The sequence below is a fragment of the Pteropus vampyrus genome, unplaced genomic scaffold (assembly GCF_000151845.1).
Source record: "Pteropus vampyrus isolate Shadow unplaced genomic scaffold, Pvam_2.0 Scaffold135, whole genome shotgun sequence".
NCBI classification, from domain to species: Eukaryota; Metazoa; Chordata; class Mammalia; order Chiroptera; family Pteropodidae; genus Pteropus; species Pteropus vampyrus.
This window is the reverse complement of record NW_011888916.1, coordinates 2,323,102-2,346,826: the sequence shown is the minus strand read 5'-3', so window position 1 is coordinate 2,346,826 and position 23,725 is coordinate 2,323,102. Positions and strand designations below refer to the sequence as shown.

Here is a 23,725-nt window from a genome sequence, read left to right as displayed (position 1 = left end):
CTTAGGGGAGTCATACATAGGTTGCTAAGGCTGTAGCAGGAAGGGAGCCAAGCTGTGGTCAGGGACCTCAGTAAAGCACAGACCCAGGGGCTCTGATGTCCAGCGCCAGGGCCATACCATTTTACCTGTGTGCTTCCATACGGCGGCTTCTGCAGCTTCTGCAAGGAAAGGAAAGGATGGTTTGTAGTTTAGACTGTATGTAGAAACCAGCTGGAGGCTTTTCTCTTTGCCCTTTTTGTGATCCTGTCATTAAGATGATGTGCACAGACTGTCCTGATTTTAGGCCAGGAATCTTCTGCTCCATGTGGCTTAAGCCTTCCATCTGAGTGAAGCTAAGCGAATGGAGTTGGAGGCAGGCATCTCCTCCTACCTCCATCATGCCCCACCCCCATCAGTCAACACTGATTTGACAAATAGAGTCCAGCTGCCTCTGAGCCAAACCTGGAACCATAATAGGCTCAGAGTGAGTCAGCTGTTTGAGTCCAAAGCTGTGCAGTCAGGCGTCCTGGCTGAGCTAGACAAGGAGCCAGTGTCTGGGTCTCGTACATGATGCATGCACACAGCTAGGAAAGCTCTAGTTTGGGGGATGAAAGACAAATAAATACTGCTTTCCCTGAGCACTTATCTGGGTGACAGGGTCTAGAATGGACCATGATGTAGAAATAGATATAAAGTTTTGGAAAAACTTCCAGAGTTAACTAACAATGAGGATAGGAAGGAAAGGGCATATCTTTTGGCTTTTCCTTGGTTACATTGCAGTTTCAGGGTTCGGTGAGACAGAGAAATGGACCCCCCTCCAATGTCACTGTTTTGACTTAAGCCCTTAACTGATAGTCAGCCAGCTGCACATCCCTTTTTCAAATTGCCACATTGAAATCTTGCTGAAAGTTTTACTGAGTAATGGCAGGCTATTTGCTGCTAGCCACACCTGGCCTCGCACCTGGTGTCGAACCTGCGTAAGCAGTTGGGCTCAGGATTGAGTGCAAGGAATCCCTCCTTTCTGGTACTAAAATTTAGTGTTCTGAATGTCTTAAATAAAAACGGGAATAAGGATACACACTTGTAACACGGAACTGCGTTGCTCCTTGTCAGGCAGACATTAAGGGTGTGCAGGGAGAGAGCTAGCACCATCTATTATCCACACTTGGGCTGGCTTGTGGAAAAGGGGCTGCTCTCATTTAGTCCTACATTGCTTCACTTTTTCTTTCCTGTTTTTTATTCTTGAATTTGTTGCTTTGTGAGAACTAAGACCTAGGGATCGTTTGGGAAGTTGAAGAGTATCTTTTCTGACTAGTTGCCATGTGATTTGCTTGATCTTGAGTCAGTGGAAATGGCTTAGGGGCCAGCCTGCTAGCCACTTGTTAGGGTAAGATGCTGCTCCTTTACTGCATGGTTTTGGCAGCAAGTCTTGGTCTCCATCTGAGTCTAGTTCTGTGTCTTGTCCCATCTGGGCCCTGCGATTCCCTCGGCATCTTAACTGCAGCCTCACTGAGGCAGGGGTAACAAGACAGAGCAAGACCAGAGGGGCCTACTGTTTTTCTGGCCATAGAAGCCAGCTGCCAACATGGAAGCAACTTGGGGCTGGCTGGACACAGGTCCAAGGCCCATCTTTGCCAGGTGGAGCTTTCATCACAGAACAGTGTCTCTACTTGGCCATAAATGCTAAACCTTGGCCATGGCTCAGGCCTGTATAAGGTAGCTCTGCCCTTACCACTGATTCGGCCAAGGTTGAGGACTTTCTAGTAACTCTCCCACCTCATCTCATCTCCAAGCCCTGATGGGACCTCTCACTATTTTTGGCCTCATGTGCTCTGAAGAAGCCTTTTTGAGAGCCTGTGTGGTATCTTCCATGGGTCTCCTCTTCGTGCTGCAAGGAACCAGCCTCAAGGGTCCTCTTGGGCCAAGAATTGCACTTGGGCAATTCCTGGTTTTCAGGACGGTCTCTGTTGCCAGTTAAGACTCCAGAGTAGTCCTCTGTGAGGCTTTAGTGGCCTCAAAGCAGAGGATCCAGATGGGGGCTTGGCTGGGCCCTCTGCTGCCAACTGCTCAGCCTTGCTCCAGCTCCAGCCACTTGTGACAACCAACCTTATTTCCTTACAGATTCCAGCATGTGACTTTGGTGCCCTGTTGTTACTTGTGAAAAACCTATTCTGTTGTCTTTGATGTAGTCAAAAAAATTCATGTAGTTTACCTAAAAATATCTGATTCACAAGGAAGCCAACTATATGTCTTGTGTTGGGACCGTTCATAATGTAGTTCCTAGACCACTTTTGCAAATTGTTCTTGTCACCAGATGTGTTCAGACATTGCTGTGCAGTTGTGGGGGAGGGAGGGGGGAAGGTGAGGGGAGATACTTTTTGGTCTTTTTGTTTTTTACCTTCCCCAAGAGGGGACAGTCTGGCCAACTTGCTCCAGTAATGCAATAAAGACATTGCAATAAAGTACCTTTGTGTCCTTGTGTTGTGGAGGGGTGGGCTGGGGGAAGGGGAAGAGGACTAGAGTGTTGAAAAGCCCTGAAACTTCAAAACCTTCTCTCCCATGAGTACCAAAAGAGGCTCCCTTCTATTCCTGAAGAAGGGGAAGATGACCCTAACAGGTATAATGCCAGGATCCTGTCTACCTGACACACGGAGACTCAGAAGCTAACTCTGAGAAAGTTAAATCTGAGAGCCATTTCCTCCTTGCCCCATTCCTGGCTAATTATTAGAAAGCTCATTCTCATCACGGCTTTCTGCCTGGAAATAAAAGTGTTTCCACATTATATTCTAGAGGCAGGGGAGATGGGCTCAATCTTACAGTCTTTCCTCTTGTTGCCCCATGGCACTTTGCTGAGGTTCCTATGTGTTACGAATATAATCAACAAACAAGTGACAACCTCTTCTTGCAGAACATTGCAGTTCTCTTCTGTGTCTCAGGCCCCACCCAGATATGTAATGAGTTACAAATCAGATCAGGTAAGGGAATAGTTTATTTGAAATGACCTTGCCTATGCCCTTCTTCTTCACTGCACTTTAGCTACATAGCATCCTCCAGGCTGCTGTTAAGAACTATGGATGATTTCCCTAATCCCGAGTTGTTTCCACCCTGCACAACTCTCAAATTATCTTCAGCCTAATCCTCTCTTCTGAGCTCCACCTGCTGGCTGGATATTGCCACTGGGTCTGTGGGTGTCTAGCAGGCACTGCAAACTTTATAGAGAGAGCGTGCTTGGTTATGAATTCCTTTACCTTCTTAACACCAAACTTACAAATCTGTCTATGTCTCTATAAACTCCTCACCTATTAAATTACAAAAGGTAGCTCTTCCAACTAAAAGCCAATCTCCACATGTATTTTGGATCCTGTTTTCCCCCACCTTCTCTTGAATCTCCCATGATCAGTTATCAATTCTTTCACTATTGTTTCCTCTCAACTTGATCATCCAGCGACATTTGAACATGGTTGGGTATCTGGCCTTGATTGGCTAACGTAATTGGAGAATCTGATCGTGGATCTCAAATATCCCAAGCACCATGTGTCTCTCCCCATCTGTGCTCTGCTAGCTCATGCTTGGTTTCATTTTGTGTATAGGCTCTCCAGGTGGACAAGATGGCCCCACAGCGCCAGACTCATACCCTCTGATGTTGGTGGCTCTGCGGGGGAGATATGGTCTTTTCAGGTACTGGAGGCTTGTCTGTTTCATATATTCATAGTGAACGCAGCATAACAATGTCTATGAGAAGAGGGCCTTGATGGACTCAGCTTAAACTACGTTCCTGTGGTGAGACAGGACTTGTGATGGATTGCTCCGCAGGGATGGCCCAAAGTAGGAGTGGTACTTTTCGTAGGAAGCAATGGTGACTATTTAATTTTAAAAATAGCAAAAGTGAATTTTTAGTCCAAAACATAAATTATGAATCAGAATTAAACAGAACAGTCAATGAAATATTTCGTGCAATTTAAAAAATACTGCATATTTTCCATCAATATAAGGAAATACAGTGTGTAAAAAAAAAACCCCAAACATGGTCGAGTAGCTTTCACTCCATTTCTCCAATCCCTACTCAATCCTATATTCTTTCATTGTCTTTTCTTCAAAGCCACACCTTCTGAAAAAACTGTCTGAATTTGTCTTTATCTCCTTACCTCCTCCAGCATTTCAGAGCAGTTTCCACCATTTCCTGAAACTGCTCTTTGATGTCTTCAGTAACCGTCATTGCCGACTACTTTTCTCCATGAAAAACTGTCTCCATGACAACTCATTCATCTAGTTTTCCTCTTACATCTCTGTTCCTTTTAATTCTCCTGGACTCCTGCTGCCTCTCACTTATGACTTTTTCCCTGGCAGTTTTATCCGTATCTATGAATTCGCCTACCATCTCTAGGCCATTTACGTCCATCTTTGTTTCTCCTGCCCAGACCTCTATTGAGAGGTACCCTAGGTTCAGCATACTGAATGCAGGATCACCGCCTTGCCCTGGTTCTCTTCCATTATTTCTATCTTAGTGAATGGAAATATATAATTCATCTGGTTATACAAGTCAGAAATGTAGTTATTATTCTTGATATCTTCTCTTTCATGTCTACATAAAACTCACCCCAACCCATATCAGTTTTACTAAATATCGAAGACATCATTTTTCTCCATTTTCTCACTATCTCTTAATACTGGAAGGCCCCCCTTCTTCCTCTGCTCAAATCCATTCTCATTATAGCAACCAGAGTCATCTTTTCAAAATGCAAATCTGAACCTGTGTAAAACCATTAAATAACTTTCAATTGCTCTTAGGATAAATTGCAAAATTCTTAAAATGGTCTGGCTTCTCCCAAGTTCAGGATCTCATTCCCCACTTCAACTCCTCTTCAATGGCTTTCTCCTTTCGGCTAATTCCCAGTGTCTTGGGTCTTTTTCCTTTTGTACCCATTTTCTGTACAGTGTCCATCTACTCTTGTGGCTTTAATTGCCGTCTCTTTGCTCAAGACTGCCGAAGCAGTGTCCGGCTCCCTATACTTCCCCCCTTTCTGGGGAGACCTCCTCACTGTTGTTGGCTGTAGTTCAGTACATAATGGGTCACTATTACTGTTTTCTTTCTGGTCCTCTTGAGCCTTTCTACACTTGAGCCCGTGATCTTCTTAAAACAAATCTGATTATATCACTTCCCTGTAGTTACCTTTCAGAAACTCCTCACCTCCTCAGGCTAATCTGGCAGTTTCTCAAGGGAACACCATTGGCACTTGGGGACAGTTGCCCTATGCATTATAGGATGCTTAACATCTCTGTGCCTAGCCTCCCGACCTTCCTCTCTGCCCTCCCATTTCCAACCCCAAGGGGCAGTTCTGCCCTCCCATGGACCTGCAGCAAGATGTGTCTGCCCCACCCCTTTCACCTGTGGTTTGGTGCTTCCAACCACATCCTGATATACATGGGGGACTCCCCCAGTTACTTGTGTTCTCAGCATCCAGTACAGGCAGTCTGAGAGTCAGCTGTCAGTGAATGACTGAAGGAGGAAGTGAGTTCAAGAGAGGACAGATGTCCCACTTGTGGGCTCTGCTACCATGGGCAGGGTGCGCCCTCTGGTGGCCCAGCCTTCCCCATGCAGGGTGATGAAGCATTTTCCTGTTTCCAGGTCTCTTGATGCCTTCCCTTCGGATCTCAGCATTGGGTTATGGGACGACTATTCCAAGACAGCAGTTTCACAAGTCCTGCACCACCATGGAGGTACTCTTCTAGCCTTGGCACTCCCCCACAGCCCTGCTCCTGACTCCTCCAAGATAGTAGCTCCACGGATGTCCTCCCCGTCCCTTTCACATCACCCACCCAGTGTATTTCCACTCACTGAGAGTTGCCCACCTCAGTAATGTCCATCTCCAGTGCTGAGGCCTACCTGACAATAGCCCAGGCAGGGCACATTGGCTACAAACATTAAGGACATTACCAAATACAGAAGGCAGTTCTCTAATTTCATCTCACTTGGCCTCTCAGCATTTTACCAAGTAACGTCTTCCTCCATTTTAAAAACTCTTTCCTCTCTTGGGTTTTATGACTCTCTTCTGGCTGCTCCTTCTAAGTCTTCTTTCTTTGCCTTAAATGCTAGTGCTCTTCAGTATATCACTATTGATACATTGATGACTATCAAATTTCTAGCTTCAGTCCAGATTTCCGAGTTCCAGGCCCATGCATCCAATTACCTTCTGGGCATCCCACAAGTACCTCTAAATAAATTTCCCAAGTTCAACTCCACTCCCTTCACCTTTTTTCCTCATTTTCTGGCTAAGAGGCATTCCAATGTGGGAGTTTTGTGTGGGTTCTGGAGTCTAGAGAGACCTTGGTTTTAATCCTAGCTCTGATCAAGCTTTATGATCTTGAGCATGTTACTCTATGAAAATCTTAATTCCCTTTATGTATAAAACAGGACTTATTAGTCACTACATGGCCCTGTTGGGTTCCTCATCACCTACAGAAAGTCTAAACTCCCGGAAGACCATTAGCTGCGACCCTTGCCTAACTCATTAGACCCATTTCCACTTTTAAATTCCCATTCATCTAACCCACTACCTATCACCTTTCCTTCTTCAGGTCTGAGCTCAGATGTCATATCTCTAAGAAGCCAAGGTGGGTTAGATGCCCCTCCCCTGAAAATGGAAACTGTCTTATTTTCCACTCTGTTTTCAGCAGCAACATTGGATCTTGAGTTTACATTTGTGTTGACTGAAGGAAAGAAGCAAGAGACAAAGGTGGTTTCCAAGAGCATGTATTACACAGGTCTGAGTGCAAGAAATGGCAAACTGCTACGTTCGCTTGAAAAGCTCACTGGGGGCCGAGTCCTGGTGCTTTTGAGAGCCCCCTGGGACTTGGCCCCTCTGGAGCAGTCTGAGCCCAGGCTCCTGGGTGAGGGGGCAGCTTCTGCATGGAACGTTCTGCCTCCTGTCACCTGAGGCATCAGGCACTTTGGTGATGCCCAGGGCTGGCTCTTCTTTCTCTGTTTGTGCGTATTCAGGCTCCCATAGCCAGTGTTGGTTGGGAAGCTCACAAGGTGGCTGGGCCAGCCCAGGGGCACTGGGTGGACATGACTTCCCCTCCTGCCTGGGAGACCAGTTCTCAGGGTGAGCTGGAGTCATGGTTTCCAAACCCTGGGAGCTGACCAGTCCACCTTCCATTGTTGCCTTTCTGCTCGAGGATGCCCTGTCTGGGTCCTCGGGAAGGAATTTCCAGGACCATGGGCCTGGCTCTCCAGAGGTGGAGGAAGCAGTGGGGCAACTGGTGGGGATGCATCCTGAAGAGCTGGGACAAAGTGCTGTTAGTGCCTGGGTGTGGAGGGGCTGGGCCTTTAAGCAGCCTTCAGCGGGGATGGGGTCTGTGGGTCCAGCCCTACCCAGGCTGGAAGCTGGTGACAAAGAGCGGGCAGTCCCCTCAAAGACTTGCGGGATCCCAAGCCTCTTCTGGGGGACACCAGGGCCTTCCATTCTGGGAGGTTCCAGAGTGATCCCTGTCAGTAGGCTTGGGACCACTGGGCCCTGCCTCCTGGGCAAGAAGTTATCTTCTTCCTCACCCTCTCCTGCTCCTCTGAGCAGTTGATCTTGGCCCACTTCTGAGTTAAGTACCAAGCTTGGCTCCTGTACACCCTGGCCGTTCTCGGGCCCCTCATCAGTGTCATCCTCTGAAGAGTCAACCTCACGGATGGCTTCCTGCTTTTGCAGTGACTCTCGCCGTTCAGCCCGGTCCTGTCGAAGGGTGCCTAGAGCCCGTGAAGGAGCAGGCTGCAGCACCCCCTTCCCAGACAGCACACTCCTGGTCCCAACCACCTCCAGAGGGCTGACTTCCCTGGGTGGCAGTTCCTTCTTTAGCTCAGGGTGGGGCAGGTCAAGGCTATGCTTTCGTGAAGTGGCTAGCTTCTTCTCTGAAGCAGCAAGTGCAGCTGCCAGTTTCTCGGCTGATTGTACCCTCTTAAGGAGTGGTGAGCGGGGTGGTTCTGCACTCTTGGGCCGTGAGAGTTGCCTACCTAGGGGAGGCGACAAGTGAAGCTTGGTGGGGAGGGCCTGGGTTCCATGGCCAGACAGGGGCGATGGGGAGCGCTGGGGTGAAGCAGCTGGCGGTGGAGAAGGGGTGTGGGCCAGTGGTGACAGAGGGATGCTGCCTGCTGACTTGCGCCGTGGAGAGCGGTACTGGCGTTGGAGCTTGGGTGCCAGACCGTGCAGGGAGCTGGGCCTCGTGTGCCCAGAGCTGGCTGGAGAGCTGGGTACGCTGGAGTTGGGGGAGCTGCTCTGTGACGAATTCCCTCCCACTTTGCACAAACAGAGAAAGGCAGAGTAATATTAGCTGTTAGAAGTGACTGAGGAATAAGGCAGGGATTAGCCCTGGAATGACCCAAGAACATCAAGGTTACCCCAGCAGTGAACCAGAGCCCAGGCTACAGGAACAAAGTCACCCTCTACTCTGTTACCTCCTCCCCAAGACTGCTGGGTTTTTCAGGGGGTGGGTTGAATGAGAGTTTCAGAGTGAGACCAGTGAGAAGCAGAGAGGCCCCCAGGCACATTACTCCCTCTCAGGGGCCGTCTCTGTGATCTTAAGGGGCCCTTCCTACCTGAATGCTGAGTGGGCGATCGCGGGGAAAGGCTGTGGCTGTGTGTGGGAGAGCCCGGCCCGCTCTCCCCTGATGACAAGGAGCGGTTAAGGGAAGAGAGGCTGCGGCTGGTGTGGAGAAGGGATGCCTGCTTCGTTATCTTCCGGAACAGGGAGCTCCTTTTTCTGCTGCAGAGACAAGGGTCAAAGGCTGTCTGATTGGTATCCAGAGCACAACATACACTGTGCCCCCTTCCCCCAACCCCAAACAGTACCATATACTGGTTTAGGGCAGACCTTTGGGCTAAGTCTGGCTCACCTTTCTTGCCCATCCTTGGCCCGGCTCCGCTTGCTCCTTCGGGCCATCTTGGCCTTGTAGCTGCCCTTCCGAGCTGGCCCTACTTTAATGGATGTGTTCTCCAGAGGAGTAGTTGAAATAGACACCTTGTTTCCACTCTGGGGAAGAGAGCATGAGCCTAGACTAAGGCGGTGGCCATATTGTCGCCCCTGCCCCTACCCCGGGGCCTGGCTGGATCATGGCCCTATGTTTTGCTCATGCATCAACATATCTGAACCACAGTTATAAAAATGGCTCCAACTGGAGCCCACGTAGTTTGGGGTTGGGAAGGTAGAGAAAAGGCTTACTCCTCTTGTTCTCCAGTCCTACACACAGCTCAGAAGGATCCCTGGGCCATGGTCAACGAGGGTGCTGCCTTCCAGCAAGAACCCAGGCACGGTCACACCCAGGTCCTAAGTCCTGACCTTCCCATCTCCCTAAGGCCAGCCACACACCCACACAGCTGGGTAGGCCATGGCAGGCAGCATGTCCGGCACTGACCTTCAGGATCAGCTCCACCACCTCTGTGTGCACCAGCCCATGCACAGGCTCCCCATTGACGTGAGTGATGAGGTCACCCTGACGAAGTCCCGCCTCACTGGCTGGACCTCCATCCTCCACGTGCTGCCCCAAGGAGAGAAGAGTCCTCAGTCTGGAGCCTGAGCATGACCCCCGAGGGTAGTGTGGGCAGGGACGGGGCAGGGACAGGCAGGCCCTAGTAGGGAGAGGTAGCAGAGTGATGAAGCTGGGGGAAAACGGGTCTGGATGGGCAGACATACCCACACCATGTGGTGCACAGTGTAGACATCTGAGTCACCCATGTAGACACGGATGGCCCTCAAGGTGAAGCCGTACTTCTTGCCAGCTCGGTGGATGGTGATGGGGGGTCTTGAGTTGCCGAGGGCTGGCAAGAAGTCCCTGCTTGGAGAAGAGTCCCTGGATGACGGGTTGGATGACTGGGAATGTGGGGACATGGGGCTGGCCAATGGAGAGCAGGTGTGGTGTTCTGGAGAAGGAGAATCCAGGACTTAGTGAGTCAGAGGACTCCGTCATGGCCATGCTCCCAGACTGGCCTCCCATCTAGGCTGTGTATCCCACACAGCTCTAGTCAGAGACAGAGCCTGAGCCCAGGTATGTCTTCCTCACAGCCTCTGAGCAGCAAGGCCATCTCATATACCCAGACCCTCACAGACCCCAGAAGGTGATAGGGAATGGCGGCTAATATTTACAGAATGCTTATATGTATCAGGGACCATAGAAGCTCTTCATACACATTTAAACATCACAATTATCCTATGAGCTACCACTATTAATGTCCACTTTTTTTTTTTGATGAACTTGAGACTTGGGAGGTTAAGCAACTTCCTCAAGGTCAAGAGCCATTTAGTGATGGAACCAGGATTTAAAAATAAGCTCTGCCTCAGAGCCTGCCTCAGAAGGTGTTGTCCTGCCTTCTGGGACACACACAGCCCCAGACACCAATGCACACTTTTAGAGACCTCTAGTCTCATAACTGGGGTAGCAGTGACACATAGTGTCTCAGATCCATGCTCCTTAACATACAACACACAGATACACCTGCCACTTGCAGCCCCCTGCCACAGACTCTCAGATTCCAAGGCCCTTCCTGTGAGATTTACCCTAGTTCCCCAGGGCCTTACCTGCGGGAATAAGGAGGGACAGGGCTGTGGCTGAGGCAGACTTGATCACTTTGTTGATGGGGCGAGCAGTGCGCTTTTCTATAGAGTCTCCAGAGAGTAGACGGTGGCGGGCCCTGCGCACCGCCAGGTCACTGAGGGCCTTGGCTGTGGCTCCCTCAGCTAGCTGTGGCATCCCACGGCCTCGGGTCTCCATGGCTGTGGGCCCAAGTGAGCCATGAGACCTGCAACACAGCTGAGCCTCCCCTCCCTGCCTCCCTGCGGTATCCTCCAGCTTAGGCCCTTTGGCCACCTGCTGGGCCACACCTGGACTGGAACCACTGCTCTGGCTAACAGGCTCCTCATCCAGCTTCGACTGCCGTTCCACTTGCCGTTCAGGGATAGGCCCAGACACCCCTTCTCCAGACAGGGGTGTCAGAAACCATGTGCCCTCCTGCTGCTGCTTCCTGGGGGTACTGCTAGCCTCCTCAGGACCCTCAGGGAATCGAGGTACATCCAGGAGGCCTGAGCAGCGGCGTCGCACCGTCAGTGGAGGGCTTGAGTCACTCTCGGTGTGGGATGACTCGGACACCGACAGCCGCTTCCGCAATCTGTGAGACATAAGGCCTAGGGTGAGATGGCTTGGGCGCTCTCCTCCTCCAGCTCAGCCTGCCTTAGGGGCTCACAGAACTCTTCTCCTCAGACATTCCTCTAGGAGCCATTCTTGTGAATAATCCCTCACTGACACCAGCAGTCCTCCCCACGATCTCTCGCCCATAATCTGTGACAACTGATGGATGGCTATGCTGCACCCCCTGAGTGAGCTCTGGGTGCTCACATCTCAGGGGAGCCAATCACCCAGCTCCGGTCTCGGCCTTTGAGCCCTGCCAGGCCATCTGAGCGGTCTTCCTTCTCCTCGCTCAGGCTGCGCTTGGTGGGGGGTGGTGTCCGGCGCTCATCGAGCAGCGAGAGCCTCTCCATGCTGCTGTACACCTGTGGGCACAGAAGACATGCTGGGGATAGGTTCCAAGAGACACAGGAGGGGAAAGGTATCCTTGGCACCTGAAACCAAGGAATTTGAACCAGTACTCCCCTCCTTCCCCCATACATACCAAGTAAATATTCAAGGAAGCAGCTGTTCTACTGGTCTGACCTGGCATCTCAGATGTCAGGGTCTGGAGTGGTTCTAGAAGTATCTGTCATGCAGGCCCGGTCCTTTCCTCCTCTTTTCCTAGAGGGAGCCCCATCACCTCCTCCCCTAGCCTGCCCCAGGTATGTCCCTTGACAGGTCCTCTACTCCCAGGCCTCCAGCCTGTTTTACCCAGTCTGTTATACCTTGCTGAACCTTGGAGAGCAGGAAGAAAACTGACGGATCTCAAGGCAGCCATCCTCACTCACTTCCTCTTCATCCTCCGAGTCCATGTGGTGGTATCGATCTGAGCGGGCTGGGTCAGACACAGGACAGTTCTCTTCAGAGGCCCCTGGCAGTGGCCTCCTTTTGAGCCTGTCAGACTTCAGAGAGGCCTGGAGAAGTTGCTCCCAATGACAAGTTCAGGGTACACAGCTGTTTCTGGGCAAAACTGTAGGAGTCCCACTCCCCCAACCTGTTCCACTAGTGGCCTTACTGTCAAAGTAGCTGGTATCATCCTCTGACTCCAACTGAGGAATAAATTCAGCCTTCTGGCGAAGGAGGCCCGTCCAGTCCAGACCAGTAAAGAATGGGTGCTGCTTCACCTCATAGGCACTGCCTGTGCACAGGAAGGGCATGGGCAAGAGGGTGGGATGAGCTGGGAAGTCCAAGTCAGAAAGTCCAGTGAGAACCCAGACTGTATGAGGCAAGACCTGGAGGCCTCAGCTCCAGGACCTTCCACACTTTTCTGCCCAGAGAGAACAGGGCAGTTTCAGGATGCAGAAGCACTGCCCACATCTGAAGCCTGAACCTCCCAGCTGCATGGACTTAGCCTCCCTCCTCCCTCGTCCAGTGGTAGTAAGAAAGGTTAGTGGGGCCTTTCCTACCTGTACCCAGTCTCTCCAGAGGGTTCTGGTGGAGCAATTTAGAAGTGAGGTCCTGGGCATCGGGCGGAAGTGCGTCATCCCCCTCAGGCCACACAATCTCATCTGATGAGTCATTGGGGGTGAGAGGGAAATGAGTGGGCTAGAGAAGGGTCTCAGAATTTGTGGGCAGAGTGAGGAGATGGAGAAAATGGTCCTTGGAAAGGATAAGGGTAAGGAGGCATAAAGGGTCCAGCCGAGAGCCCCTGAAAGCTTGCCTGGGACCTCAATTCCTTAAGTTCTATAGGTCCTGGCACCCTAAGGAAGTCTCTCACACCCTAGATCACGGCTTGTTCTTTGATCCAAGGTGGGCACTGCAAAGCAGTGACTTTCCCAGTCCTGAGGCCCTAGTTCACCCTACCTTTATACTCAAGACACATGCAAACTCACACATACACAGAACTCACTCACAGGATATGCACATATACAACACAGGTATACCCATGCACATATAGGGGAATATATGAACACAAAAAGAACCCCAGGTGACACAGAGAACACACATGAACTCAGAACAAGAATTCGAAAGCCTCGCAGATGTATGCATAAATCATATTTGTGGACCCAGACTCTGCCTCCCCAAGTAGGCCAGGGTGACGGTACCTACCACTGATCACTTGCCCAAAGAGCTCCTCCGGAGTGTCTCCAAAGAAAGGGACGCAGCCCACCAGGAACTCATACAGGATTATGCCCATGGCCCACCAGTCCACTGGCTTCCCATAGCCCTGACGCAGGATCACCTCAGGCGCAATGTACTCCGGGGTCCCGCATACCTGGGCGCAGAGAAGCCAGGCTGGCTCAGCTTCCTGAGGCAGCTCATTGGCATGACAGCAGGAGGGGTAAAAACATCTCTGAATGAAGACTCGGCTAACTGGTTAATGAGCAGGATCAACAGGAAGGGCATGGGTACCAGAGTTGGAACTGCTGGCGGGGTGGTGAGTTTATGTACTTTCTCATTACCCAAAACATCTAATGCTAGCCTGGAATCACCACTCCCTGATCCCTCAACACCTCCTTTTGGCATCTGGTCCCCACTCCACAACTGGCCTTTACCCTCCAGCCTTCCAAAGAATAGAGCCTATAATCACATGACAACTAGAGTGACTTGTGAACAGTCACAACCTGAAATGTCAAAGCAGGGAACATCCAGAGGCTACTATCAGGAAGTTGGGCGATAGCTCGGTGGAAATTTGGAGCTGTGTTCCAAGAACAGACTCTAGGAGAGCCTTGCCCTTGACTTAGGATAGAAGGTTCAGGACTGATCTCATACCAGTCTCTGAGAGTGTCTGCATTTAGGACCTTTCTTCTCCAAATCCTGAGGAAGAAGATGATTTTGGATTTTATATTTATGATTTCCACAGCCCACTCTATTTTTCAAATGCGCTACCTATCTCAATGCCTCTCTGGAACCAAAGGTGAAAAAGATAGGAGCTCCCAGTCTTAACATCTATCTAACATGGTAAGCATGTGGCCTTATTTTGAGACCTGGAATTCAACCTCCAAAGTCTCAACTATCCTTTCTTACCTGCTTGTCCAAGAACTCCCGGGCATCCTTTTCAATGTGACCCTCGTACAAGTTTGTTGTCAAACTCATGAGGCCAATTTTAGAAAGGCCAAAGTCAGTGAGCTTGATGTGCCCCATGGACGTAATCAGGAGGCTAGAAAACCAGAGAAAAGGATGGAGTTATTTCCTAATTTCCTAAGAGTGCTGATTTTAGGATATGCCAAATTTTCCCACTCAGGCTTTTATGGGGTTACTGTGGGACATAAGCAGGGTAGCTTCAGAAAGGAGACAGGCAGCTGTGAAAGAAAAAACAGTGCTGGCTTTGTGAGTACTGCATTCTGCACATCTAACCTGCCTTTCGCCCATTCCCCCAATTCATTTCTGCTTATTGCCCTCAACTGGAGGCAGGTGTCAGCCAGCTAAGGAACAGACTTTCTTCTAGAGTGATCAGCTTCATCCTAAGACTATAGCCATTCCCAGTCCCCTCTCCTGACCTGGGTGGCGCACAATACCCCCGTCTCAGGGAGAGAGGAAAGGGGCACATACTCTTGTTCCATGACCATGGTTGGTCTTACAAGGAGGGTTGGTTGGGAGAAATTAGAAATAAGCTCTCACAGAGAGAGAACTCTCTCCTCCCTTCACATTTCATTTTGTGAGAAGGCTGCACCTTGCCACCCCTTTACTCTATGATTCCCAAATCAGTATCTCCGGCCCTGACTTCTAGAGTTCCATGCTTACTAACTGCCCAGAAGTCTTACAGGTACCACAAACTCAACTTGTCCAAAGTAACACCTCTTAACTGGTCCTTTCCTCAGTGAAAAGCAATGACTTCTATTACCTACTGAGCTCAGTGATAAGTACTTTACTGATTATTTATAAAAATATTCTGGCTCCTGAAAGATTATCATATAGAGTAACACAATAAAAGTAGGTTTTATTATCTCCATTTTAAAGAGGAGGAACATGAAGCTCAGAGAGGTCTAATTCAGACTCGAGTTCACAGAGTTAACGAGTAGTCATTTGAACTCAGGTCTGTCTAATGTCAAGGCCACTTTCCACTGCAGAGGTTCATCACCACGCACCAGTCCCAAGCTGGAAATCTGGAAGATATCCGACTCCTTCTGCTCTCTCACTTCTCTTTGCACCTCTACACCAACCTTATCGTTTCCTTTACTCCCCCAACACTGTCCCTCTTCTCCATCCCGACTGTTCTGGTGCAGGCATTGTTTTTGGACTGGTCTACTGCAGTGGTCTCACCATCTCTTTCCAATGCCAGATTGATCTTCCTAAACTACAACCAAAATCTGAGTGTGTCATTCTATCATACCTTTAGTTAACAGGCCCTTCAAAAGGACTCTAGGACCCTTTAAAATAAAACCCAAAATTAACGAAAAGGCCCTTGGTGATCTAATCCCTGCCTATCTAGCCTTATCTCTTATTTCTCTGAGCAACCAACAATCTCCAGCTTCAGCCACATTGTACTAAGGGTAGTTCTTGAATGGGTCATGTTCTCTCCCACCTTTGTCTTTGCAAATGCCATTCCCCAGATTTAGAAAGCTCCTCACACCTTTTTCCAACTGCCTAATAATACCTCCTGAGAAGTAGCTTATACACCGATATTTGTCTCCCACACTAGACTTAAGTTCTACTATTTTATAGCCCATAATACTATGCTTGGCACAGAATAGATGTCAGCATTAGAATGCTTGTTCAGCCATCTATTAGATATGCTGATTCTTTTGTTCTTGCTTGGATCCTTGAGTGGTGCTCCTCAGTGACTACATGTCACCAAAGCCTTACAATGCCCCTGCCAGACCTTGTTGGCAATGGGTTTTGCATTCGGGATGCTCAGAGGATAGAGCACTAAACCTAGATGGATACCCACATGGGCACTGTTTCCTAGCAGCCATTCTGGTATAGATTCAAACATGCTGTGTCTGCTTCCATTTATCTAGAGACCCAAGAGGGAGACCTTGGACAAGGGACCCAGATAGTGGGCATACTTGTCAGGCTTGAGGTCACGGTGCACGATGCCATAGTTGTGTAAGTATTCCAGGGCCAGCACAGTTTCCGCAAAGTACAGACGCACCATGTCCACAGGCAGGGCCCCGATGTTCTTCAGCAGAGTGGCACAGTCTCCTCCTGCAACAAGGCCACGCCACGTGAAGGAAGGATCCAGTTCTCTGCTCTAGAAGGTCTCAGGCTTACAGTCTCTAAGGCCCAAGAGGAGACAGCCTCAAGGAAGACCCTGGTGCTAGAGACAGTGATGGCTGCATGGCTGGGAGACAGAGTGTGGAAGGGAGCGGGTGGTACAGTGAATGACTGTTTAGGCCACTGTTCAAGCCAGAGATGGAAGGAACCCAGGCCTCTGTGTCTGTGAGAACAGTCACAACCTGAAATGTCAAAGCAGGGAACATCCAGAGGCTACTATCAGGAAGTTGGGCGATAGCTCGGTGGAAATTTGGAGCTGTGTTCCAAGAACAGACTCTAGGAGAGCCTTGCCCTTGACTTAGGATAGAAGGTTCAGGACTGATCTCATACCAGTCTCTGAGAGTGTCTGCATTTAGGACCTTTCTTCTCCAAATCCTGAGGAAGAAGACGATTTTGGATTTTATATTTATGATTTCCACAGCCCACTCTATTTTTCAAATGCGCTACCTATCTCAATGCCTCTCTGGAACCAAAGGTGAAAAAGATAGGAGCTCCCAGTCTTAACATCTATCTAACATGGTAAGCATGTGGCCTTATTTTGAGACCTGGAATTCAACCTCCAAAGTCTCAACTATCCTTCCTTACCTGCTTGTCCAAGAACTCCCGGGCATCCTTTTCAATGTGACCCTCGTACAAGTTTGTTGTCAAACTCATGAGGCCAATTTTAGAAAGGCCAAAGTCAGTGAGCTTGATGTGCCCCATGGACGTAATCAGGAGGCTAGAAAACCAGAGAAAAGGATGGAGTTATTTCCTAATTTCCTAAGAGTGCTGATTTTAGTATATGCCAAATTTTCCCACTCAGGCTTTTATGGGGTTACTGTGGGACATAAGCAGGGTAGCTTCAGAAAGGAGACAGGCAGCTGTGAAAGAAAAAACAGCACTGGCTTTGTGAGTACTGCATTCTGCACATCTAACCTGCCTTTCGCCCATTCCCCCAATTCATTTCTGCTTATTGCCCTCAACTGGAGGCAGGTGTCAGCCAGCTAAGGAACAGACTTTCTTCTAGAGTGATCAGCTTCATCCTAAGACTATAGCCATTCCCAGTCCCCTCTCCTGACCTGGGTGGCGCACAATACCCCCGTCTCAGGGAGAGAGGAAAGGGGCATATACTCTTGTTCCATGACCACGGTTGGTCTTACAAGGAGGGTTGGTTGGGAGAAATTAGAAATAAGCTCTCACAGAGAGAGAACTCTCTCTCCTCCCTTCACATTTCATTTTGTGAGAAGGCTGCACCCCTTTACTCTATGATTCCCAAATCAGTATCTCTGGCTCTGACTTCTAGAGTTCCATGCTTACTAACTGCCCAGAAGTCTTACAGGTACCACAAACTCAACTTGTCCAAAGTAACACCTCTTAACTGGTCCTTTCCTCAGTGAAAAGCAATGACTTCTATTACCTACTGAGCTCAGTGATAAGTACTTTACTGATTATTTATAAAAATATTCTGGCTCCTGAAAGATTATCATATAGAGTAACACAACAAAAGTAGGTTTTATTATCTCCATTTTAAAGAGGAGGAACATGAAGCTCAGAGAGGTCTAATTCAGACTCGAGTTCACAGAGTTAACGAGTAGTCATTTGAACTCAGGTCTGTCTAATGTCAAGGCCACTTTCCACTGCAGAGGTTCATCACCACGCACCAGTCCCAAGCTGGAAATCTGGAAGATATCCGACTCCTTCTGCTCTCTCACTTCTCTTTGCACCTCTACACCAACCTTATCGTTTCCTTTACTCCCCCAACACTGTCCCTCTTCTCCATCCCGACTGTTCTGGTGCAGGCATTGTTTTTGGACTGGTCTACTGCAGTGGTCTCACCATCTCTTTCCAATGCCAGATTGATCTTCCTAAACTACAACCAAAATCTGAGTGTGTCATTCTATCATACCTTTAGTTAACAGGCCCTTCAAAAGGACTCTAGGACCCTTTAAAATAAAACCCAAAATTAACGAAAAGGCCCTTGGTGATCTAATCCCTGCCTATCTAGCCTTATCTCTTATTTCTCTGAGCAACCAACAATCTCCAGCTTCAGCCACATTGTACTAAGGGTAGTTCTTGAATGGGTCATGTTCTCTCCCACCTTTGTCTTTGCAAATGCCATTCCCCAGATTTAGAAAGCTCCTCACACCTTTTTCCAACTGCCTAATAATACCTCCTGAGAAGTAGCTTATACACGGATATTTGTCTCCCACACTAGACTTAAGTTCTACTATTTTATAGCCCATAATACTATGCTTGGCACAGAATAGATGTCAGTATTAGAATGCTTGTTCAGCCATCTATTAGATATGCTGATTCTTTTGTTCTTGCTTGGATCCTTGAGTGGTGCTCCTCAGTGACTACATGTCACCAAAGCCTTACAATGCCCCTGCCAGACCTTGTTGGCAATGGGTTTTGCATTCGGGATGGTCAGAGGATAGAGCACTAAACCTAGATGGATACCCACATGGGCACTGTTTCCTAGCAGCCATTCTGGTATAGATTCAAACATGCTGTGTCTGCTTCCATTTATCTAGAGACCCAAGAGGGAGACCTTGGACAAGGGACCCAGATAGTGGGCATACTTGTCAGGCTTGAGGTCACGGTGCACGATGCCATAGTTGTGTAAGTATTCCAGGGCCAGCACAGTTTCCGCAAAGTACAGACGCACCATGTCCACAGGCAGGGCCCCGATGTTCTTCAGCAGAGTGGCACAGTCTCCTCCTGCAACAAGGCCACGCCACGTGAAGGAAGGATCCAGTTCTCTGCTCTAGAAGGTCTCAGGCTTACAGTCTCTAAGGCCCAAGAGGAGACAGCCTCAAGGAAGACCCTGGTGCTAGAGACAGTGATGGCTGCATGGCTGGGAGACAGAGTGTGGAAGGGAGCGGGTGGTACAGTGAATGACTGTTTAGGCCACTGTTCAAGCCAGAGATGGAAGGAACCCAGGCCTCTGTGTCTGTGAGCTGACTTGTAGGGATAAGACTAAGTTATTTTAGAATGGGAATCCTGTGGATTGTAAACACATCTGGCTGAGACTTCAGCATTGTTCAGGTGTCCTTTAGTTTTTGAGTAACATTGTAAACTCCTAGCACAAACCCACTAATTTAAAGGGGAGGTTTGTTCAGCTTCAATGTCAAGACTCAGGCAAATTATCTCTAGAAGTTATACACAGAATTCAGAAGGGGAGAGGGAAGGCCACTGGCCAAGCTGCTGCCCCTCTCCAGAATCGTGCCCCATGATGCTCTTCTGTTCCGCCCTCAGAGCATTTTGTGTGGCCTTATAGGGCGTCCCCGTCACAAGCCATCAGCCAGAGCAATGGCTTTCCTTTCTTCTGAGGGCCCAGATGCAATCTTCCCAGCATCCAACCCAGGGCTTTTGTAGCTCTGCTACTTCCTTTGTTCCTGCCTGGCACCAGCAGCAGAGGTTGTGCAGGCTTTGGGGTATAGGATTCTATAGCTGCCAGGCTAATACATCCTGTCCCAGGGTAGCTGACACGGGCTGCATCTGCTACCGCTGCAGATGCCTCTCCCTGTGAGGGGCAGGGAGCCTTGTGCCCACCGTAGCCAAATAGTCTCTGAGATCCTAAGGCAGAAACCAATATCAAACAGAGACGGGGAAGCTGAGCCCTAAAACTTTACCCCTATACAGAGCTATTGCTCCCAGCTCAAGGCCAAGTCTCAGATTGTGCCTTGGCCTCCATGCCAGGCCGCCTTTCCCCCAGTACCTTCAACATACTCCATCACCATGCAGAGGTGGCGCTTGGTCTCAAAGGAGCAGAACATGCTGACCACAAAGGGGTTCTCGGCAAAAGTCAGTATGTCACGCTCCACGAAAGCCTGCTGAATCTGGTTCCGTAGGATTAGGTTCTGCTTGTTGATCTTCTTCATGGCAAAGCGCTGCCGAGTGGACTTGTGCCGCACCAGGAATACAGCCCTGGGAAACACAGCCCATCCCGTCCCCCATGGACCCTCAGCGCCTGAGCTGTGCTCTCTACCACCCAGAGCTGGGGTGGCCAAACTGCCTCCTCTTACACCTTATAAATGCACAGAACAAAGGAGCAGGGTGTGCTTATCAATGAGAAGGGTCTGGGCCCTCTGCCCAGAGAGCTCTTCAATCTCCTGATATACCTGAGGACACAGATCAACCCCTCCTCACAGCTCAGGGAGAGGAGTGCTGCGAAGAGGAGTGGGAATCACCTGGGAAAGGAACAATGCTCAGTTGTCAGAGGAAACTGAACTCTTGCCTCTCCAGGAGGCTTTGGGGAGGGAGAGGGTCCATTCTGGCATCTGATGCCCAGAGAACTGGGAATCATACAGTTCTACAAGGAAGAGCCCAGGGGCTGACTTGGCTCAGTCTGGCCACACCCTGACCCCTGCCTTTACCCATAGGCGCCATTGCTGATGAGCTTAGTGGTTTCAAAGTCTTCTTCAGAGGGTGTCTTTTTAGATGTCAGAGATGTCCCGCGGCCCTGGAAGACAAGGGAAAAAGAGGAGGAAGGCATGCTTCTCAGAGCCCATATGCTCAGGGAGGCTGTGGCCCCAGCATCAGCTCAGCTCTTAGCCCTGCTGCACCTGCCTATTCTTCTCCAGGAGCTGAATGACTACTCAGATAGTGTATGCACCGTCCCCCCTTCAGAGGGTCTCTTCAAAGAACTCACAGGCCCAGGTGCCAGGACTGGGACAGGAGCTCAGGACCTTTACCTCGACTGAATCATCTGTCTCTGGAGTATCAGGACTGTCATAGCTGCTCAACTGGGCCATTTCTAGAAACAAAACAAGGATACAAGAGAAATATGTGTGTGGCACTGTCAGGCACTTCTACTCATATCACAGGACAGGTGTGTGTAGGGTAGGCATTATGCTTTCTGCATCAGACTGAGATGTAAATCTGCTCCTCTATCCTCTGTGTAGTCACAGCTTTTTGACTTTTTCATGCCAAATAATACTGCTGCTCCTATTTCCTGAAGTCTAGAGCCGTTTACAAGGCCTGGCAAATTTTATAAAGCTTCCCTCATACTTGGGACAACTCTTGGAAAACAGGGCCCAAAGCTGAGCTCTCAGTCCCCATCCTGTTGGCCAAGACTCGGCTTTGCCAGATGGGGCTGGGAAGCAGGGAGGCGGCAGCAGGACTGTCACAGACCAGGGAGTGGGAGCCCACGGTCCAGGCAGGGGCTCAGTGTGAAGCCCTGAAGAATGGCGATCATCTTCTGAAACTCTGGGTTGGGACCACCCCAAAGACAAAGAAGGACTTGTAAGATGGCACCAGGAGAAGGAAGCATGCAGAGGAGGTGACCATTTTTGAAAATGTGATTGTGGTCCTTTAGTTGCTGAGCTCTTTTGACCTTAGGCTCTAAATCAAATCCAGGGGGTGCAAGGCAATTCAAGGGCCCAAGGCAATCCAGGGTGAGTTCGTCAAGCAGGTGTGAACAATTCCAAAGGGGGGGTCTGTTTTATGACAGAGAATTCAGGGTTCCTCTTAAAGCCCTGAGGCCCTTGATGCTGTGCCATGTCCATGTCCAATCTAAGCCTCTTCTCTAGGGGTTTCTCTGGAGTTTCAAGGGTTTTCAAGGGTTCCAGGGGTTTCAAGTCACTCCATGTGGGTGTTGTTGGCTGTGGGGCCTCTGCAGCCACCAGGCAACAATGCTCACCCTCCAGTGGATCCCGTGTGAGGCCCAGCTGGCTAACGATGTAGCGAGGAATGTCACATTTAATCCCTTGTCCCTCTTTGGCGTGGCCCTCAGCTGCTTCCAACAGGTGGTAGAACTCTTCAGGGTCAAACTCCTGTACCAGGGGAGAGAGGTAGTCAGCGGTGAGAGCTACAAGTTGAGGCTGCTGGCCTCTGTGATTTTATAGCATACACCCAGTGCAGAATGAATGAGACTTTCCCTTCATGATGGGATGCTCCTTCCTCTGAATACCTAGAAACATCATGATTCAGGGATCATGAGAATGGGGACAAAGGTATCTTACAGGTCACCTCCAGACTGGACATCCTAGGCATAAGCTGTCTTCCCAGCAATAAGAACCAGAGCTTTTGCTTTCAAAAGAGATCAGCCTATTCACCTGGTCCAAAACCTTCCACCAGCCACATGGCACTGTCAGGCGTGTTCACACACCCAGTCCACGGGAGCAGTCCTGGCACACTCTAAGTTACGGTTCACAGCCCTGGTGGTGCATGCATGCCTTCAGCTATTTACTGAAATCTCCTGTGTGCTAGGGGTTGGACAGCCATGTGGATCAGAGCACAGGGTGCATAATAATAAGGGTCCCATATAATGAGTGCCTACTAAGTGCCACAACTCTGGGCTAAACTCTGATAACACCTCTGTGACCTTGGTGAAATGAAAACTGAAAGAGATGCACTGACTTGTCCATGGTCACAGAGGTAGGAAGGAACAGAAAATCGGCATTCAAACCCAGGCCTGACTGTAACCCCTATTTAACTGTGGACTTCACGTTGTTGAGGGAGGGGCCCTCTGCTTCACCACAGTCCCAGCCTCCACTGCTTTCTTCAGCTCTGACTCATTATTTTGGAGAACTATACCACTATCTACCTGGATATAATCTAGCCAGACCCGGAAGTCCTTTTAAGTTCATATTCTTCTTCAGTCCTTGTATCAGAATGTCTACCTCATAAATCCCCCTCTTCTCTGTTCTCCTATGAATCTCCTAGTTCAGGCCAGTCCTGTCTCTCACAGGAATTGCTTTAAGTTACTGCACTGGTCTCTGACTCATCCTACCCTCTCTTCCAATTCACTATCCATGTTGCAGCCAGAATAACATTTTTAAAAAGTAAATCTGATGAAATATTACTCAGAAATAGGAACCAATTGCTGATACATGTGACCACATGTATGAATCTCAAAAAAAATATGCTAAGTGAAAAAAGTCAGAACATACTATATTATATCATTTACATGAAACTGTACAAAAGGCAAACTTCTCCACGGTGAAAGAGAGGTGATAAGTGGCTGTCTGAGAGAAGACAGGGGCTGATTGCAAAGGGCATGAGGTGAAAGAAATGTTCTCTACCTCAACTGTGGCACTGATTATACAGGTTAAAACTCACTGAACTGTATACTCAAAAGGGATATGTTTTATTGTATGTAAATTATCCCTTAATAAACTTGGTTTAAAAACGTAAATCTGACTGTCACATTCTTATCTAAACTTTCTGATGGCTTCGAGTGGCCTTAAGGATAAATGCAAACACATGAGCAGAGAACCCAACATTCTCCATGATCTTGTCATGGTCGACCTTCCAGGTTAATCCCTCACCAATTCTTCAAACATACTTTGCTTCATCGACTGCCCTTTCCCATGCCCCTTACCTGGCAAACTCATAACCACCCTTCAAGTTGCTGAATAAGCTTCATGCCCCGTAGGGAGCGCTTCCTTCACCATGTTCTTGCTGTACCTTGTGCTTACCTCTGTGGCTATACCATAATTATTATTTATATGTCTCTAGGCC

General features: G+C 49.2%; 1 protein-coding gene across 4 annotated transcripts in view; it reads right to left on the bottom strand.

Annotated features, from left to right (window-relative positions):
* Positions 1-6,714: 6,714 nt before the first annotated feature.
* Positions 6,715-23,725, bottom strand: part of MAST2 (microtubule associated serine/threonine kinase 2) — a 177,926-nt gene continuing 160,915 nt past the window's right edge. For 3 of the 4 annotated variants that reach the window (XM_023534963.1, XM_023534961.1, XM_011367608.2), the window contains 18 exons: positions 21,903-22,035; positions 20,956-21,017; positions 20,638-20,723; positions 19,980-20,188; positions 18,841-18,979; positions 16,865-16,997; positions 13,172-13,337; positions 12,529-12,630; positions 12,138-12,260; positions 11,848-11,957; positions 11,351-11,505; positions 10,840-11,123; positions 10,537-10,731; positions 9,655-9,881; positions 9,377-9,499; positions 8,858-8,994; positions 8,561-8,727; positions 6,715-8,260 (listed from right to left, as the gene is read on the bottom strand). In XM_023534963.1, coding sequence (XP_023390731.1) covers positions 6,768-8,260; positions 8,561-8,727; positions 8,858-8,994; positions 9,377-9,499; positions 9,655-9,881; positions 10,537-10,731; positions 10,840-11,123; positions 11,351-11,505; positions 11,848-11,957; positions 12,138-12,260; positions 12,529-12,630; positions 13,172-13,337; positions 16,865-16,997; positions 18,841-18,979; positions 19,980-20,188; positions 20,638-20,723; positions 20,956-21,017; positions 21,903-22,035 — 4,044 coding nt within the window. In that variant the 3' untranslated portion in view covers positions 6,715-6,767. The remainder of the gene's footprint in view (positions 8,261-8,560; positions 8,728-8,857; positions 8,995-9,376; positions 9,500-9,654; positions 9,882-10,536; positions 10,732-10,839; positions 11,124-11,350; positions 11,506-11,847; positions 11,958-12,137; positions 12,261-12,528; positions 12,631-13,171; positions 13,338-16,864; positions 16,998-18,840; positions 18,980-19,979; positions 20,189-20,637; positions 20,724-20,955; positions 21,018-21,902; positions 22,036-23,725) is intronic. The other variant, XM_023534962.1, reaches the window with a different exon arrangement.